The sequence below is a fragment of the Sebastes fasciatus genome, chromosome 22 (assembly GCF_043250625.1).
Source record: "Sebastes fasciatus isolate fSebFas1 chromosome 22, fSebFas1.pri, whole genome shotgun sequence".
Lineage (NCBI taxonomy): Eukaryota > Metazoa > Chordata > Actinopteri > Perciformes > Sebastidae > Sebastes > Sebastes fasciatus.
The window spans coordinates 18,344,548-18,362,796 of record NC_133816.1 but is presented as its reverse complement, the minus strand read 5'-3'; the positions used below and the strand labels follow the sequence as shown (position 1 = coordinate 18,362,796).

Sequence of the window (18,249 nt, the reverse complement as noted above, 5' to 3'; positions counted from 1 at the left end):
TCAAGAGGTAAATTTGGCAGTAATTCCAAAGAAATTTCTTGCTAATTATCACCTAATTACCATGAAATTTGCAGACCTGTAAAATGAAGTGTAACCGAAGTGGCGACCAAACAGTGTATCAAGCTCCATCTGTGTTTGTGTTTTCTATGGGAAGGGGTTGTCGGGCGTGTAGTTGAAACTGGCGTCCAAGAACATGGCCAGCGTGCCCAGAGTGGTGATGATGACAAACAACCACAGGAAGAGACGGTCCACCACGAGGGCGATGAACTGCCAGTCTCCTGTCATCTGGAGGGAACACACACACACACACACACATACAAAAGTAGTTACTGTAAGCACTGAGTCAGCGATGTACTGTATGTATGCAATGACACGTGAACATCGTTGGGGCATGTTTGGAACACTCTGTGCTCGGCAGCGGCAGACAGACAGACTGGATAGCAAGCTGCTCTTGACAGTGCGTGTCGTGTTGTGCACATTTCTAACCGTGTCGTCCGTGTCCTGCTTCTTCAGCTGCTCGGCCATGTATGTCACGGCAGCGATGGCTGACTTCAGGTTGGGAGGGAGGATCAGGCAGTAGCTGTCAGTGTCCGGGAGCCGATGGAGATGCACCGTGCTCTCACACCTTCAACAAAGAAGTGGGAAAGTAGTGAAAACAATGTAAAGGGCACTGAAAGGAGGGAATTTAGTCCTGTTCTGAGTCGGTCAAACTGCTACTGAAACACTAATAGTCATATCTTGTTTTACAAAGGTTTGAATGAATGATTCTTGTCATTTTAGGTGCATTATTGTCATCAGCTTTAAAGGAATAGTTTGGCATTTGGGAAATACACTCAATTGCTTTCTGGCCAATAATAATTATAATACCTTTCCAGTCTTACCACATTAGAGTGTTATTAATCTTCACATCAAACTCATCCATAAAGCGAATAAGTGTATTTTTCAAAATGTTAAACTATGTTTGAAAAACAAATTTCACAAGAACTGCGACAGAAGTTTAGTATCTCTCTTTGGCTGAAGACTGACCACAGTTTATTATTAACTTCATACTTTATATTTCTATGCTTTTAATTTGTAATTATTAACTGACCACCTAAGATTCATAGGTTGCACCAAGTCTCCTTTTATCACCTCCCTTTATTATTATTTTTTATTACTTATTCTATCCTATTATATTTTAGTGTGTGTGTACAGTACATATATATACATATGTATATATATATACATATGTATATATATATAAATATATATATATATAAATATATATATATATATACATATATATTTATATGTATATATATATACATAAAATATTTCCTTCAGGATGAATAAAGTACTGCTTAGCATCTTATCATTTAAGTAAGTTTATTACATGATAAGATATGAAAAGATAAGATAGCACCTGTGCTACGCACTTTGTACACATAAAATACAAATAGAAAAAACATACACACAGGGAGGTGGAAATTAAAAATGATGTAGCAGGTAGCCAGCTGTTGTATCTTATAAATTATTTTTAAAAATGTGCATTGATGTTACAATATGAAAGTAATACTATTGAAAATAGTAATATAAAAAAAATTTCTGATTATTTTGACTATTTATTTAATTAATCAGTTATTTTTTATTTTAGTGTTATTATTTTTAATTACAGTGAACAAATGGACAAAGTAAGACGCTGTTTCCAAAAGAAACACATTCATATTTGAGGATGTCACGCTAATTCTTCCAAGCACGTCCTCTGAAAAAGAACTTAAAAAATGCAGCAACACCCTTCACAAACGCTCAATAAGCTCAGATTTATGTTGCGAATGTCATGAGTCACTAGCACAGCATTGCTCACCTCCGCTGAAACAAACCATCTCTGACATTAGCTGTCCAGCGTAGGACATACAGTATGAACGCAGATGTCAGTGTTGTCGCTGCGTGACATACAGTATGTGTCCTTGTCTGCCCTCTAGCCACCGACAACATCATGTACTGTAGCCGCTCTGAACACCGAGTGACGGCAGTAGCACAATGACACAACATTCATGTGATGCCGCGACCTCTGACCCCTTCATTCTTTCCTTCACACAGTTGTTCCATAAAACAAAAACATATGCGCAGAGAGAGAGTCTTATTGACAGCGTTCTTGTAGTGCCTTCATGCTTTTCTGCGTAACTGCTCAACCAGAAATAAATCATTTTGACATAATATCTGAGGCATTTAAACCATCTCTATATTTTTGTATCGTTGAAATCAGAGGGGAAATGTTGGTGCGAACTAAAACCCTCAGAGCAATCATAATAATTAAATATGTGTAGCCTCTAAGTAGATTGTGCCAAGTTTAAACCCTCATTATTCATACTCACTATTCATTTATTTATGCATACTTGACCCAGGAATATCTAGTGTTGTTATATAGCAGGTCAGGTCACAGACGCTCGTGTCTGACCACAGTTAAACAGGTCGGAGCTAACACTTAAGTAGGGTGTTAACTATTCGCTACAGACTCCACTTCCTCCTGCTGCCCTGTGCTTCCCATCACCACATTCACCTTTCACCTCCAGTAAAACTTGGAGGTATTTTACCCTCACTGTCAGCTAAAAAACTGTCATACAGTAACTTAGATGGCGGTCGGCATGCTCCCAGTTTGGAGACGCAGACAAAAGCACTGGCACAGAAGTTAAGGAATGTGCTGTTGTGGATGCCGCGTTAGTTCGGATCCGAAAGTCACAAAATAAGACAAACAAAACTAACTGATCGATGAAGCGGTAGACCAGCAACTGACTGCTTTTGTGAATGGAATCTGGTCCGGTGGCTTTGAAGATGAGCGATTTAATGGCTTCAGTTGCCCGTCAGAAAGGGCTGTCTGATGGCAAGGTAAAGCGGTGAAAATATTCTAAAAGTAGTGTACACTTAAACTGATTTTGATTTTTTTTAGGAGGCTAAAATACGTTTTTCTGCTGCTGTCGTTCACTTTCTTCAAAACCACCAGACTACATTAAAAAAAGCATAATTTTCCCTCCCAGAACGCAGGAGTATACATGCAACCCCACTTAAAAGAAATACAAACTAATCCTTTAAGTCATTTCCAAACTTAGCACAACTAACTTTGACTCATCTAGTGCTAGCGTTCACATTATTCCTAACATTATTGACAGGCTTCCATTAGCTTACTTTGGTAACCTACGTCACTGCTTTTGCATTGGCTGATGGCCTTTCCATTTGACAGAACACAGATGGACCTGCCCTTCAAAGCTAGAGTTGGTTATCTACTTCAAAAACTTATCTTTGCTTTTCTTTGTTGATTTATTTACTTGTGTGTGCACATTATTTTCCTCATTTTTGCTTTCTTGTTAGTTTTGTTTATCCCTTTGTACATCAATTTGCTAAGTTGTTGGCTTTGCTCAGTTATCCATTCATTTTCTGATTTGTTAAAATATACAAGACGCTTTTTAGAATACAAAACAGTAAAACATTAGAGATAGAGAGAGAGCTCTGTGTGTCACCTCCTGAAGGAGTCTGGCTCGACACCACAGCGCACCTGTCGGATTTGGCACTTCGGTGCATGTCTACGGTCCATGCATGTGGTGTATCCAGAGTGTACGTGATGTTAATAATGTGCAGAACCTCCGGCACCAGAGAGGTGGAAGGCGTCAGAGAAGGAGCAGCAGGACAAGTTATCAGAGTCACAGCGAGACAGCGTGACAACACATGGACTCTGCAGGACAATAAAAACCAAGCGACAAAGAGCTGAGTGTGTGTGTGTGTGTGTGTGTGTGTGTGTGTGTGTGTGTGTGTGTGTGTGTGTGTGTGTGTGTGTGTGTGTGTGTGGCCACAGCTCAGGGCAGAGCTATGTGGCGCTCTACATGCTGCATGCCATCCACATTCCACGGCTTGTATTCATTACTGCAGATTCATGGAGCCTCTCTCACTATGACACAAAGACACACACACACCTTACACAAGTATGGTACTGTTACTGTATATATATTATTTACATGTGGATACACACCTATATTGAGTAATAGATTCATAATATCAACTGACTCACACACCCACAGGTGATGTAATGTACCGCAGAAATCACGACTCACACTCACATGACATGTGGTGACGCACATGTAAGCAAACATGCAGAGAGAATCCTCATAAAAGGACGTCACCTGGCTTCTAAGTAGCCCTCTGACAGAATAACAAGGTAAAGACAGATGAATGAAGGGACTGGATGACGGTGCCCGACCACCATCTCCTCCACATCAAAAACGACACAATCCTCCCCTGCCCCGATCACTCATCACCGGTCTTCCCTTCCACTCATCTGCCCCCTATCTATTCCTCACGCTCCCTCCGCCTCCTCTCTGTGGGATTACCCCCTAATGTCTAACCTAAACAGAGGCTTAGTGGCTGGCGACTGTGGCCGCGGGTGTGGGGCTTAGCCGCGGCTGAATATGATGCCTTTGGAACGGGATGAGAGATGCCCAGCAAAGGGCCTGGTTCAGAGGACTGTGGAGCTGTTTACGATGCCAGGGCTGGGTGGCAAGGCCGGGGCCTACTGGCAGATTAGCCAGAGTGAAGCCGGTGTGGTTGGAGGGACGACACGGTAAGCAACGCTTTATTGCATTTAATTTTGCACTATGTCCACCTCACTAGGTTTTACTTGTCTACCACTGCACATGTAGATGTAGCCTACATTAAAAAAAAAAAAAAAACTAAAGTAAAAAATCTCCCATTTATTTAAAGAGGACCTATTATGCTCATTTTAAGATGCATACTTGTATTTTGGATTTCTATTAGAACATGTTTAAATGCTTTAATGTTAGAAAAACGCTTAACTTTTTTCATACTGGCTGTGCTGCAGCACCTCTTTTCACCCTCTGTCTGAAATGCTGTTTGTCTATTATGCAATTGTATTGCTTGGTGACATCACCACGTTATGGAAGAAAAGGCGGGACTTCAATCATGGTGTTTCAGGCAGTTCAGGAGCACTGTTTCTGTCGGGGAGAGTAACTCCCTTTGGCGTGGACTTTGGGCTTTGTAACTTTGCAGACCTTTTGCATGCACAAAAAACTACATAGCACACTAAGGGAAAGGGAAAAAGCACAAAAGCATAATAGGTCATCTTTAAGCTAGTGATGCGTGTTGTATGTTGAAAAGTATTGTAACGCTTTTTGCACATTATCTTTTCTCTTTTTTTGCTAAACTGCTGTAATGGTACAGTTTCCCGCTGGGATTAATAAAGTACTTTCTTTGGATAACAAATTGATATACAGTATAGTGACTCATCCTACACTCAGCTCATTAAAGCTTTAAGATTTGTTGAGCACCAGCTACACAAACTCCACAGTCCTACATACACTGCTTGATTAAGAGGCGATCTGTGAAAATGGCAGTACGGAAACAAAGCAGCACGAGCTAATTGCACCAAAAATGACCGAAAAAAATAAGAAGAATACCTCTTGTATTGCCATCTTAGATTATCATGACACGGCTAGTTAGCAGGGCTTCAAGGCTGTACTTAGGCACAGCTGCACTTTGAGCTAAATGCTAATATCAGTATGCAAACATGCTCACAATGACAATGCCAACATGCTGATGTTTAGCAGGTAACGTTCACCATCTAAGTTTAGCACACTTTTCATTTGAGTAAGTTCCCCTGAAACATCCTATACATCTTGATCCAGCATTACGGTATAAGAAAACATAATGACATAACTAATTAGTCCACTCCATTTGCTGTTATCCAACTGAATGATCAATCCATCAGAGTACCTTTCATGTGGCTGTATTAAATATTTGATGTTGAGGAAAGTGCACATACTGTTACTGTCTTTACAGATTCCCTGAGGTGCTGTAGTGACGGCTGTATTTCTGCCAAGTCTAGCACACTGTGTACTTTACTATAATAGCTAGTCTGGCATCAGATCCAGCATTCACACTTTGGCACACTCTAAAAAGAAGATTCATGCCCGCGCTGGATTTTATTAACATTAATAGAAATGGCTTTCTGCTAGTGTAACGTCAGGATCAGCACATCTTAGCCTGGAGAGAGGCGGAATCAGGATGAATGACTCTGATGGGTTTTACTTCAGGTCTGTGGTGGTTAACAGTCTTGACAGGTAAGAATATAGCCACTATAACCTTTTTGGCAGTCCCTCTCTCTCAATAACTCAACCCAGCAGTTTGGTTTCTCTTTGGAGCGTAATCCAATAAGTTTGTTACACACATACAAAAAAACAAAACAATGTATGGACTGATACAAAACGAATCCCTCTCAACCATCACTTATGACCAACTACAAGTGTGTGGCGGTGCTTGACCGACAAATCCAATTCATTCTGCTGTTAAAAGGCAGGTCCATTATTATTTTTATATATTTTATTTTAGGTTTTTACATCATTTTGTAGCTTCCATGTGGTGTTCCTTACATATTCAAATCCAAACATTCAAGTTTTGGTCAAAGTATGTATGTTTTCGCATCAAATTGCTATTTTCCCAAGTCCTTCTGAAAACTTTTTTCCCACGTGATCTGAGGTTTCTGCATGATGACGCTGCTACATATACAGTTTATACAGTATACACCCTTATGGTCAGTGGATTAACGTTACATACAGTAACTTAGATGGCGATCGTTTGGAGAAGCAAACAGGAGTATGTATGTTTTAGCGTACTTTTTTCCCACGTGATCTGACGTAGGTTTCTATATAATATATATAATAATCGGATATAATAATCGGATATATGAGACATGCTGAAAGCCCTACAGCTTCGACAGGCTGCTCATTGACGGTGCATATGCAGCAGACTTTTCTGTTAGCGGAGCACGCGTTTTAAATGTCAAAATCACTGTCCACTTAGTCAGTTATTGGACAGTATAAATGGTGATTGAGTCAAGCCTCTGGTAGATCCCTTGTATGTGTCCTTACCTGCCTCTCCAGGGTATGACCAGATCAGGGTTGATCTTGCGAAAGAAGTACTCTCCTCCAGGCTGCCTGCCGTTGAAGTTTCGGATGGGCGAGTCATCGCTAGACTCCTCCTCCAACAGAGGGTCCTCTTGGTTTGGCCTCTCCATGCCGATGTACTTGGGCAGGAAGTGAATGAATACCTGTGAATTTGAGGTAAAGAAATCAGTGAAATCAGGTGTTCTCAAAGGTATTGATGAAGACTAGATGGGTGCTCAGTCAACACATTCTCACTCCAAGCTCGTCAAATACCGCCGGGTGGTCAGTGCCCCTCGGCATCGGAGACCGACGTACAGGGTACTCCTCTCGTGTTGGACCAGGGACGGTGTGTCAATATACGGCTGTTACATGCGTAGTGTCCTTTCAAAATAAACTTCCAGTTGAAAGTCTTGTGTTTGCCTGCCCTTAGCGGACTGTCACGTTATTAATACTTGCTCCGGCCGCGGGTGGGTTTACATTGGAGTTAGTTGAAAGCCCAGCTCATCAGATAATGTCGCTAAAGGGTGCCTCCATGCGTCGGTTTCTGATGCCGAGGGGCACTTACCAAACGGCGGTATTTGACGAGTTGGGAGTGAGAGCGGGATGGCTCAGTGAATTTGGAAAAATGTTAAACCTAGCCTCACCTTTCGAACCCAGTTGGGCATGATGTGCGTGCTGGGCGTTCGGTGGTGCAGATTGAGGACGACTACGCTCAGGATGACAGAGAACGTGACCAGGATCATGGTGAACATGACGTAGTTGACAATAATTGGGATGCCGAGGGAAGTCTCTGGGACCCTGTCAGCCAGCAGAAGCATGAAGACAGTCAGAGCGATGAGGACGGAAATGGAGAGAGTCATCTTCTCTCCTGCAGACAAGAGGGAGAATTAATTATAACAGCGAAGCAGCACATACTACTCTACTAGCTTCTGTTTCATGCTGACAAGGACAAACTTTAAGACAGTGGCTTTATCTTTAAAAATGTTAGACAAAGGCACATGCTTCTTGTCATGACATTAGACGCCGTATCAAGGGGCAGTCTCCTGTCTTAGCTGTGATGTGTAGTCACAGTGTCGCAACATGTCAGGTGTGCTGACCTGCTCCAGGAGGCAAGTAGAAGACAAATATAGCCAACACGCTGGTGAGGATGCAGGGCACGATGATGTTGATGATGTAGAAAAGAGGCTTCCTCTGTATGATGAGGTAGAAGGTTATGTCCTCGTACAGGTCCTCCTTAATGTTCTTTCTGGAGGGTTTGTGACAGATGGCCCATTCTCCGTTTTCTGTGGAGAAAGAGAAGGTGGAAAAAATATGTATGAAAAAAGAATTAAAAAAACACCAGGTGGCTTTAAGGAGATGCAGTAAATATCATAGGACTATAGGACCTGGATGAAGTCACGGTAGGTACCAACCAGTGAAAGTATTCTCATCTATAACAATCTCCTGAATCTCTTTGCCGTCATCGCCCAGAAAGTACTGCAGTTCCACCTCGGAGGCGTCGTAGGTGTACGAGCGGAAAACCATGCTGCAGTTCTGCCAGTCAAACGGGAAGTACGACACCTGTGGGAGCGGATATTAAACTGCTATATCATTTTTCAAAGGGAATTTTCCACACATGTGGAATTCTGGATGAAGGTCCGTGAAAATATGAGATAAAGTAAAACCTAGAGTATTGCATATTTAACATTAAATCAAGCCATAACTTGTCCTTCCTAGCTTGCCATACACCTAGAGACGGTACCTCTATAGAGCAGGAGCTGCGGTAGATGGCCGGGGGAAGCCAGTTGACTGTCCCATCACTGTAAACCAAGACGTTGACGTACAGAGCCACGTCAAACTGACCGTCGTTACTGTAGGGAGAAAATAGACGAATGTGATGCTCATATTTCAGACATTATTTCACGTCATTCTACAACCTGGTCCCTGTAAATACATTTTCCTTCTGTACACTATTGTATTGTATTAATTATATTATAGCTATATCTTAACATCAATATCTACAGCTTTTAAAATTCATAATTATCTTACCCCTCCTGATCTCTTAACCTTTAAAAATATATCATGTCAAAGTTAACGCCATAATAAATAACGCAAATTTGTTTTAATGCCACTAATTTCTTTAATGTAATAACGCAACTTGCAATTTTTAAGTTGTAGCGGGCTCAGTTTTAAAGCTAGAGTATCATCTGAAACTAGAACCTATACCTAAACCTAAAGGAATCCATTGGTACCAACGGTGTCATACCAGATTGTTGGGAAGGGAGGCTAAATAACGCTCCAAACATACGCTAAATTTTGGCGAGGAAAAACTGGCATGGCTACTTTCAAAGGGGTCCCTTGACCTCTGACCTCAAGATATGCAAGACATAGGCTAATGGGAATGTCAGTTGAATTTCTGAAACACATTTCATGGCAGTCCGCCTTCATGGTGGCACTAGAAGTCAGTAGGCTTCATCCTGTGGCGACCATAAAGTGTCCGTGCAAAATGTCATGTCAATCACTCCAATAGTTGTTTAAAGGACTAGTGTGAAAGATTTAGTGGCATCTAGCGGTGAGGTTACAGATTGTAACCGTAGCAGCTAGGTGGCTCACGCTAGCAAGTTACGTTCGTGCTCGGCTCGTGATTGGCTCAGGCAGGTGTGTGGGCGGGACCTTGATACTGCGGCTCCAGCCCCCCCGATCACTACTGAGCAGACTCTGGCTCCAAATGACTTGAAAATCTCAAGATGGCAGCTCCTGTATCCGGGATATTGTGGCTTCACTTTTGTAGAGTGGGAAGAAGTGCAGATGCGTCGTCCATCTATATATATACAGTCTATAATTGCGACCAATTGATTACCCCCCACTCCCTCACCCCTCCTCCATTTCCAAGTGTGTTGAAAAAGCTGTGGTGGCCTTAAGGTGCATTTGTGATGCATTGGCGTCCCTAAATTCAAGCTGTTGGCAAATCCTCTGTTAGATATTGTATGATGGATGATATGGATTACTGTGTGACTGCAGATAGGACACTCACTTGTTTATGAGGTAGATGTCAGGCCGCCACACCTTGTTGGGAGGAATTCTCAAAACTTCAATGTTATCATATGACTCTGGGTTCCATGACAACCTGTAGTCTGTCCACGCCTGGGAAGGAAGGAAGGAAGGAAGGAAGGAAGGAAGGAAGGAAGGAAGGAAGGCAGGGAGAAAAGAGCAAGGAAAAAAGAAAGAAAGTGAATAACAGGCGGAGCAGACGAGGTGAAATCATTACTACGGTGCCCCGATGTCTCTGTCATCTACATCCTCGTTTCTCCTGTCTTTGATAAGTCATTTAAATCCCACTGATCTAGACACGCACTCACACACCACTGTCACAAACACTCAAGCCGTCCCGAATTCTAATTAGCGATGTGCGAGGGACGAAAAATTAAAGAGCGAGTCGGAGAATGAGAGCGATAAAGCAAGAAATAATTTGTGCTTATAAAAAGTGACAAGTCCATTTGAGGGCAGAGTGACGGAGAGCAGCGGAGAGAGAGAGAGAGAGAGAGAGGAGACGGAGCGGGAGAGCGGCTCGGTGATGAAGATGAATGTTTTTCATCGTCGTACCAGATTCATGAACACGTTGGTTGTCATCTGTTCGTTCTTCTCGTTCTGTAGCGGGACAGAGAGAGACACAGAAAGACGAGGAGATACGTTAGTGATGCCAACATATCTTGTTGTGTATGACAGGGCAGTTACTTTCAATCCTGCACTATGGAAACTAATTGGGTATGCACCCAGCAGTGATCTGGGCACTAGTGTGTGTATATGGGATTGGACTGCTGAAGGATAGCACTGCATTTATCAGAAGATAACTTCATAAAAACAACTTGATATATAGAGAAAAGGACAGAAGTGTGAATGTATGTGTATTTACCAAGCTGACAAGCTGAGAGAGGGTCATCCCCACTCGAACCATCACCTTCTCCTCCCAGTAACGAGCTGGTCTGACCTTCATGTTGTAGTTTTCAAACAGCTTCTGATGGAGCCGCCGCTCTGTTTCCGAGGCTCCTGGATGAAAGGACGGATGCAAAGAGACAGAAAATGATGAGGGGGAAGTGATACCTAATGAACCGAGAGCCACCACCACCGCCACCTGAAAAAAAAAACGGTGATTGAAAAATGAAGAGCAATAAAGACATAGGAAAACAAAAAAACAATAAAAGTAAGGGGTCATATATTTTTTGCTGTGTGAAATATTACATCTTACATGTGATATGTACAGAAACCACATGACTAAATGCAAAATTGAAATTGAAGAAATTTTTTTCAGACATTTTTTTAGATCTTTTTTTTCTGGCTTTTTTTTCGGACATTTTTTCAGACATTTTTCAGATCTTTTTTTTCGGAAATTTTTTTAGATCTTTATTTTCTGACTTTTTTTTCGGAAATTTTTTCAGACATTTTTTTCAGACTTTTTTTTCAGACATTTTTTTAAATCTTTTTTTTCTGGCTTTTTTTTCGGCCATTTTTTCAGACATTTTTCAGATCTTTTTTTTCGGACATTTTTTAAGATCTTTTTTTTCTGACATTTTTTCAGACATATTTTTAGATCTTTTTTTTCTGGCTTTTTTTTCGGACATTTTTTCAGACATTTTTCAGATCTTTTTTTTCGGACATTTTTTAAGATCTTTTTTTTCGGACATTTTTTCAGACATTTTTTTAGATCTTTTTTTTCTGGCTTTTTTTTTGGACATTTTTTCAGACATTTTTCAGATCTTTTTTTTCTGACATTTTTTAAGATTTTTTTTTTCTGACATTTTTTTCTGACATTTTTCCAGACTTTTTTTTCGGACATTTTTTCAGACATTTTTTCAGATCTTTTTTTCCTGGCTTTTTTTCGGACATTTTTTCAAACATTTTTCAGATCTTGTTTTTCAGACATTTTTTTCTGACATTTTTTCAGATCTTTTTTTTCAGACATTTTTTGGCCGACATTTTTCAGATCTTTTTTTCCAGACTTTTTTTTCGGACATTTTTTCCAGACATTTTTCAGATCTTTTTATTCAGACTTCTTTTCAGATCTTTTTTTTCAGATCTTTTTTTTAAGACATTTTTCAGATCTTTTCTTTCCAGACTTTTTGCGGTCATTTTTTCAGACTTTTTTTCGGACATTTTTTCGGACCTTTTTTTCAGACATATTTCAGATCTTTTTTTTTGGACATTTTTTCAGACATTTTTCAAATCTTTTTTTTCTGACATTTTTTTAGATCTTTTTTTTTGCCAATCAATGTTATAAACATGCTAAATTGCTTTTTGGCAAGATATCTTAATTTTGACATTTCAATTTACGTATAACGATGGAAGCATTACTGCATATCTTTACCTTGTCAAATTGTCTTGTTATTGCTGTAAAAATAAAGTCTGATTGATTGATGAAAAATACACCTAACACAAAGAATATAGCAGAACAAAAGCAGGGCTAAAACAAGAGTAAATCAACAGTTAGTGAAAAAGGCCAACATAATGATAAAGATAAAGCACAACATGACCAAAGCACATGCCACCGACACCCAGAGCGAAGCATGTTTGTTCTCTGTGGATCAGTGAGCCGGGCCTACAGTGGGTTAGGGGTTCAATTCCCACTAGGATGATCCATGCTAAAAATATACTGTGTATGCTCATGTATACTTAGTATGGGCGGACTGGTACTCTGTTTTCTGATTCAGATTATAGTAGTGTCATGCAAATAGCATACTGTATAGCCTATAGTCTGATCTAGAAATATATACTGGAGGGATGTGGAAGAGATAAATCATTAAACAAATGTGTTGTTCAGTAGAATTCTGTTCCAATATTTACCTTAAAATTTGCTTTAATATAAACATTATTTAATAATTATATGCTAAAATAGCATATAATGGTTAAAATAGGGCCCTTTGGCTTGAGAAGCGGCTGCTCTTCATCGGAGGTGGAAAACTAATAGAAGACACTTCTGATCAGGCACAAATCTCACCATTGTGTGACTTATTGTCTACACAACCTGGTAGCTAATGTCATGATTCAGGGAGTTTTTAAAGACATTTCAAAGAAGTTATTTGATAATTATTATCTATTTATCAGCAGACATGGAAATAAAACATAAAAATTAACTTTGTATTCTTTTCCTGGAAATGTATTAAATAAATTACCAGCTATTTATTACTGCTTATTGGGAAATAGAGGAATATAATTATTAAATAATGTTTATAATAGATATAAAATAATAATAATAAAAGTCCAGAGTCAAGTCCCAGGTTAAGACAGCCACACAAAGTATTTTTTGATAATTGATTTTGATAAATTAGGAGGTAAATATTGGGGTAATTTGGCAGTAATTCCAAATAAATTTCAAATATTTGCTAATTATCACCTAATTACCATGAAATTTGCAGACCTGTAACATTAAGTGTCTTATTTATTACCTAGCATTCACTGCAAGGAAAGGTGTGCCATTAAATTTAGCCCTCTGCGTGATGACAGGCATCCAAAGATGTGTTTATATACCTACTGATGATGGGCCGACTCTCATTCCAAATACGTGACAAAAACAACATGCGTAAAAGACAGAGAAGGACAGACAGGACATTCAAAAGAAGCAGTCAGCAGGGCAGGTGCTGGTGGTGCTGGTGGCGTACGATGGGTAGCAAAGGTGACTGAGCTAATGTAATTGATATGCAGCAAGGGAATGGGATCAAAGACATGTCTTGGATACCAGCTCCATCGGGGACAAAAATAGACTCTGATTAACAAACAATGATGTGTTAATATGATTCATTATATGTTCCAGAACAAGACAGTCTTGGGCTTTTTTTGGTGTTTCAAGATGAACGAGATAAACATCTTTGACAGGACAGAGAATGAGGACTTCTTTCCATGGGGATTTCCCCCTCTGTGTCTCTCTACTCTCTCTCTGTTGACACTTCTCTTCGGGGTTGTACAATCACCCTACGAAAGGACAGGAACGATGCAAAACAACCCTTGTGGAGGTCAGCAACGTGTGCAGGGCAGCTTTTTCCTTTCAACTCCCATTGAGGGGTCAGAAGGTCAAAGCCAAAGCCTTCCAGTTGATCTCAGATAAGAACGAGTCATCACAAATCAAATTCTAATTATGATTTTATCAAAAAAATAAATAAAAAAGAGGTGGAATCAATACCAATTTCACTGAACTGACAAGAGTACAGTGGGATGTGAGACGCTTGTTATCTGATCTGATTACTGTAGCTATCCTGAGTGCAAAAAAATGATTCAATATTTAAGAGTTTGCTTGCAAATGGAGGTGGAAAAGATTCTCTTCTAGACAGCCCAACAGGAAATAGGTAGTTTTTATTTTGATTTGATTATTATTGTGTCATGCATAAATAATATGCTGAGCCCAAACAGGCTTACAAGACACCATTATTTAGAAGATAAAGAAAAGATAAAGGCAGAAACCAGAGTAGCAGTATGAATTACAAATCATACTAGACAAATAAACAAAAGTAGCCAACTTATAAGCATTAAAAATTAAATAGCCATTCCATTCTGTCATCATCCGAGCACCAAAACATGTCTGGATTTTTAACAGACATTTCATTTATAATAGAAGTTCGTCACTCAAAAGGAAATGTGATTAATTTTCTCCTAACTCACATACATCGCACAACCTGTTGTTCTCCTGCATGTTTTTAAATCTACAAACTTCAAGAGCCAGAGGAAGGATTCCTGTTCTAGCATCGATAAGTTTGCTAGAACATAGCATTCAGTGCCATAATTGTGCTTGATTTGAATATATGTTAACAAATAGTAGTGTTGGGACAGACAGAGGAATGGCAAGACTGCACCACAGGTTGCCAACAAGCACATTTGTTTGCTCCCCGAGCCCGATAGTGGTGTCAAAAGTCAAAGTCAAAGGCAGTCACACATATTTGTTTTCCTTTCTCCCCTTTTCTCCCATCTCTTCCTGTCACTGTACAGTTCAACAGGTTTGTCTAAGTTCAAACGGCAGAGGTGTTAAAAAGTAGTTGATATTAGTGCCAATAAATGCTACATCTAAATTCAGATCAAGGAAAATACATTTAATTAAATCTAAATCAAATTTATCTTCAAAACTTTATATCAACTTATGTAAAACTGAGAAAATTGTCACAAATGCAACAAGCCTTTCAATGAAATGTCCTTACCAGTAAAAGTGAGACAAAGGCAGCTGCATACGATGATAAATGCGTTCATCCTCGACTCTCAATGTCGTGACATCTTCTATGTGCAATCAAAGGCCCCGCTTTCCGCTATATAGGCACTTTGACCCCTCCGCGACCTCACCTGGAACCTAAATGGAGCGTCCTGAAAAGAGACACCTTTCTAGCTCTAAGCTGCACCCACACCTTCGGTTGGATCGCAGCTAGTTGGCACCTTCAGCAGCACACACTGTTCAGCTCTGTCTCCTGTCCCTGCGTCTCTTTGTGGCCATGGCTCCATGGGTGAAACCACGGCGTGATTGGGTGCCCATGCTGGGAGTGACGAGAGGGCGGAATGTGTTTGTACTGGGAAGCCTGCGGGGCAGGCACCTGTTGGTGCTCGCCAATCTGTGGTTTGCACTGTTGGGACGGTGGGTGGGAGGAAGAGGAAGTGGAGGGGGTGGCATGGGGTAAAGGAATGGCAATGAGGTACGGGTTATGACAATGGAGATATTTTTGGGGGGAGAACAAGTGGGTGGGGCGGAGCGTGGAGTTGATTAGGGGGTTGACTTTATCTGCAGACGAAGAATGATGGTGGTTAATGGTGGCATCTCTCGCTCATTTCACTTTCCTTGCCTTCTTCATCCTGTAAGTGACCTCTCTTCTTTCCTGGTAAATCAAATCTCCTCTACCTCTTTCATCCCGTCACACATTTGTTTCCACCCTCCCTCCTTTGGTGCTGTCATTCCCATTATGCTGCGCTGTGTCTGGTAACAATGGTGGAATTCAAGCTGTGTATTAAATCTCAGGGTAGAATTGGTTGTCCAATTTCCAATTGTTGTTCCAATGGGTTGTGGGTTTAATTGTTTCATTAGTTTAAGGGGATAACTTGTTTTTGTTTTACAATTTTAAGTCCTTTATACAGCTGTAAGAACATTACCTTAAATATTCAGGAAAACATACACAATGAATTAAAGGATAACTGGTATTTTTCAACCTGGACCAAATTTTCACAGGTATAAGTGACTAATGGGGACAACAATTTTTGAAATTGGTCCAGTATTGAGAGCGAACGCTGCAGACAGCAACTGCTAAACGGGCTGCAATGTAATCGTTTGGTGCAATTCCGCTCCGTCAATTTACGTCCACAAAAAGTGCTTGTATTTGCCTCTGACAGGCTCAGTTGAAGAGGGGAGTGCTGGTGTTGTTAGAGTTTGTTGTTTTGGGAGTACAGAAAGCGTAGCTAAAAGACTTTCAATGTCACGGCTGAAAATTTAGCTGACTTTGACAATGCGGATGCAACGCCAGATTTCGGAACGAGAGTTCTCCTGGCGAGACCTACAATAAACCAGGTCAAGCGTAAGGTAAAGAAAAAACATTTTATTTATCTGTACGCTCCATTACATTATGTCAGACACTTGTAATAACAAGCCTGTCAGTGGCAAAAAACAAGCACTTTTAGTGGACGTACATTGACGGTGAGGAATTGCCCCGAGTGATGACATTGCAGCCCGCCGGCTGTAGCGTTCTCACTCAATACTGGACCAACATCAAAAACTGTTGACCCCATTAGTTACTTAGACACAGCTAGAATTATTGACTTTTGACCACCTCCGAGTGGACGTTTGTGCCAAACCTGAAGAAATTCCCTCAAGGCGTTCCTGAGATATCACACGAATGGGACGGACGTGAGATCACAGTGATCTTAACCTTTGAACTCCGAAATCTTATCAGATCTCATCCTTGAGTCCAAGTGAATGTCTCCAGGCGTTCCTGAGATATCGCCTTCACGAGAATGGGACGTACAGTCAGACCGACGGACAGACGGAAAACATAATGCCTCTGGCCACGGCTGTTGCGGAGGCATGAAAACATGGGAAAATAGGTTGAAAAATACAGAAGTTACCCTTTAAAGTCACTATGTGCAGACTTTTAGGATTCCCAACTTCACAATTGGTGCCTCCCAGTGGGACAATCAAAACAGACACTGTGGCAGACAGCAGTATGCACGCATAGAGAGGGGGTGGGGTGAAGGAAAAGCAACGATTATGTCAATGTCCCATGGATCCAAACTGGGACACTGAGATAAATGGTCTGAAAGACTGGACCAACTTCGGTCCAGACTATGTGCTGCAATGTGACTTTAAGTAAAAGGAATTTGGGGTTAAGAACAAATAGATTACCAGACTTGAGATGGAACCTGAATCCAAATCAGTGCGGCGGTGACAAGTGAAATAAAGAGAGAGATGAAGAAATTGCAGGTAGTAGAGCAGAAAAGACATCATTCAGCAGAGGAAAGCTGACATGGTGTGACTTTATACGTCTCTGAGCCATTAAAGCGAATATATGTGTGGGAATAAAAATGAGGGATGCTGAGAGACGGGAGTGAAAACCTCCAGGATGAAGTTGCCGAAGCAGAAGTTCAGAAGTACCAAACTTCTTGGCAGGAGCAGTGAGGTGTTGTCAATAGTGATGGAGAGGTCCTATACTGTAGGAATCATGAGTTTGAGCAGAGAAAGAGCACCTCGGTCTTGCTGATATTGAGCTTGAGGCAAGAAATGATAAGCATGCCCAATAAGGCATAAAAATAGAGATGGATGTTGTTGCCATAGAAATAGTGAGGGAAGTTCTGAGACGTGAAGAGTACAAGTGTTATGATCGATGAGGTGAAGGCCCGGGAATGAACTCGGGATCATGCTGCTTCTTGGATCCCTTCATGTTGCTTTTTATGAAGGTTATGTCTGTATTTCAAGGGTCGTAAAGTTATTTTCTCTGTTACACAAGATAAGAAAATACTCACCTTGTTTTCATCACCTACTCTCTGTCTCTACTTTCTACTGAGGTCATGCTATCCTCTCTCCTGCATGCTGTTCGGGGTTTACAGGGCAGAAACACAAACAGGCCATGAATCAGAAATTGTCTATGACTTGCCCTCCTGCATGCCCCCACTCTTCGTATAACTACATCAGTCAGTTTTTGTGTTGAACACACAATGCTGCAGAGGTCAAAGTGTTAGATAATAAGCTGAGGATCGAAATGAGTGCAATTCAAACGCAGGAGCCGATAATGCTGCCGGGGGTCTATAATATTGAAGCTCTATCAGCACTGCCGGCACAATGAGATGTCAAGAATGACTACAGACTTTCACCCTTCAAATGCTTCGGCTCACACTG

At 40.8% G+C, this 18,249-nt stretch overlaps 1 protein-coding gene across 1 annotated transcript; it reads right to left on the bottom strand.

Annotated features, from left to right (window-relative positions):
* On the bottom strand, positions 1–11,137 carry chrnb1l (cholinergic receptor, nicotinic, beta 1 (muscle) like). Its single transcript, XM_074623974.1, has 10 exons — positions 10,819–11,137; positions 10,509–10,553; positions 9,940–10,049; positions 8,668–8,776; positions 8,339–8,486; positions 8,024–8,209; positions 7,571–7,794; positions 6,912–7,090; positions 487–625; positions 1–285 (listed from the first exon to the last, which is right to left on the bottom strand). Exons 1-10 carry the CDS (start codon positions 11,116–11,118, stop codon positions 145–147), a joined length of 1,581 nt encoding a protein of 526 aa, XP_074480075.1. The 5' UTR covers positions 11,119–11,137; the 3' UTR covers positions 1–144.
* Between the last annotated feature and the right edge of the window lie 7,112 nt (positions 11,138–18,249).

Bases quoted from the DNA above. Each gene is read 5' to 3' on its own strand.
- chrnb1l (XM_074623974.1), bottom strand. From the start codon at position 11,118: ATGACCCCTTACTTTTATTGTTTTTTTGTTTTCCTATGTCTTTATTGC. The intron at 10,050-10,508 runs GTACGACGATGA...CTTCCTTCCCAG, and splicing joins CCAACGTGTTCATGAATCTG to GCGTGGACAGACTACAGGTT. The intron at 7,091-7,570 runs GTGAGGCTAGGT...TCAAATTCACAG, and splicing joins TGCCCAACTGGGTTCGAAAG to GTATTCATTCACTTCCTGCC.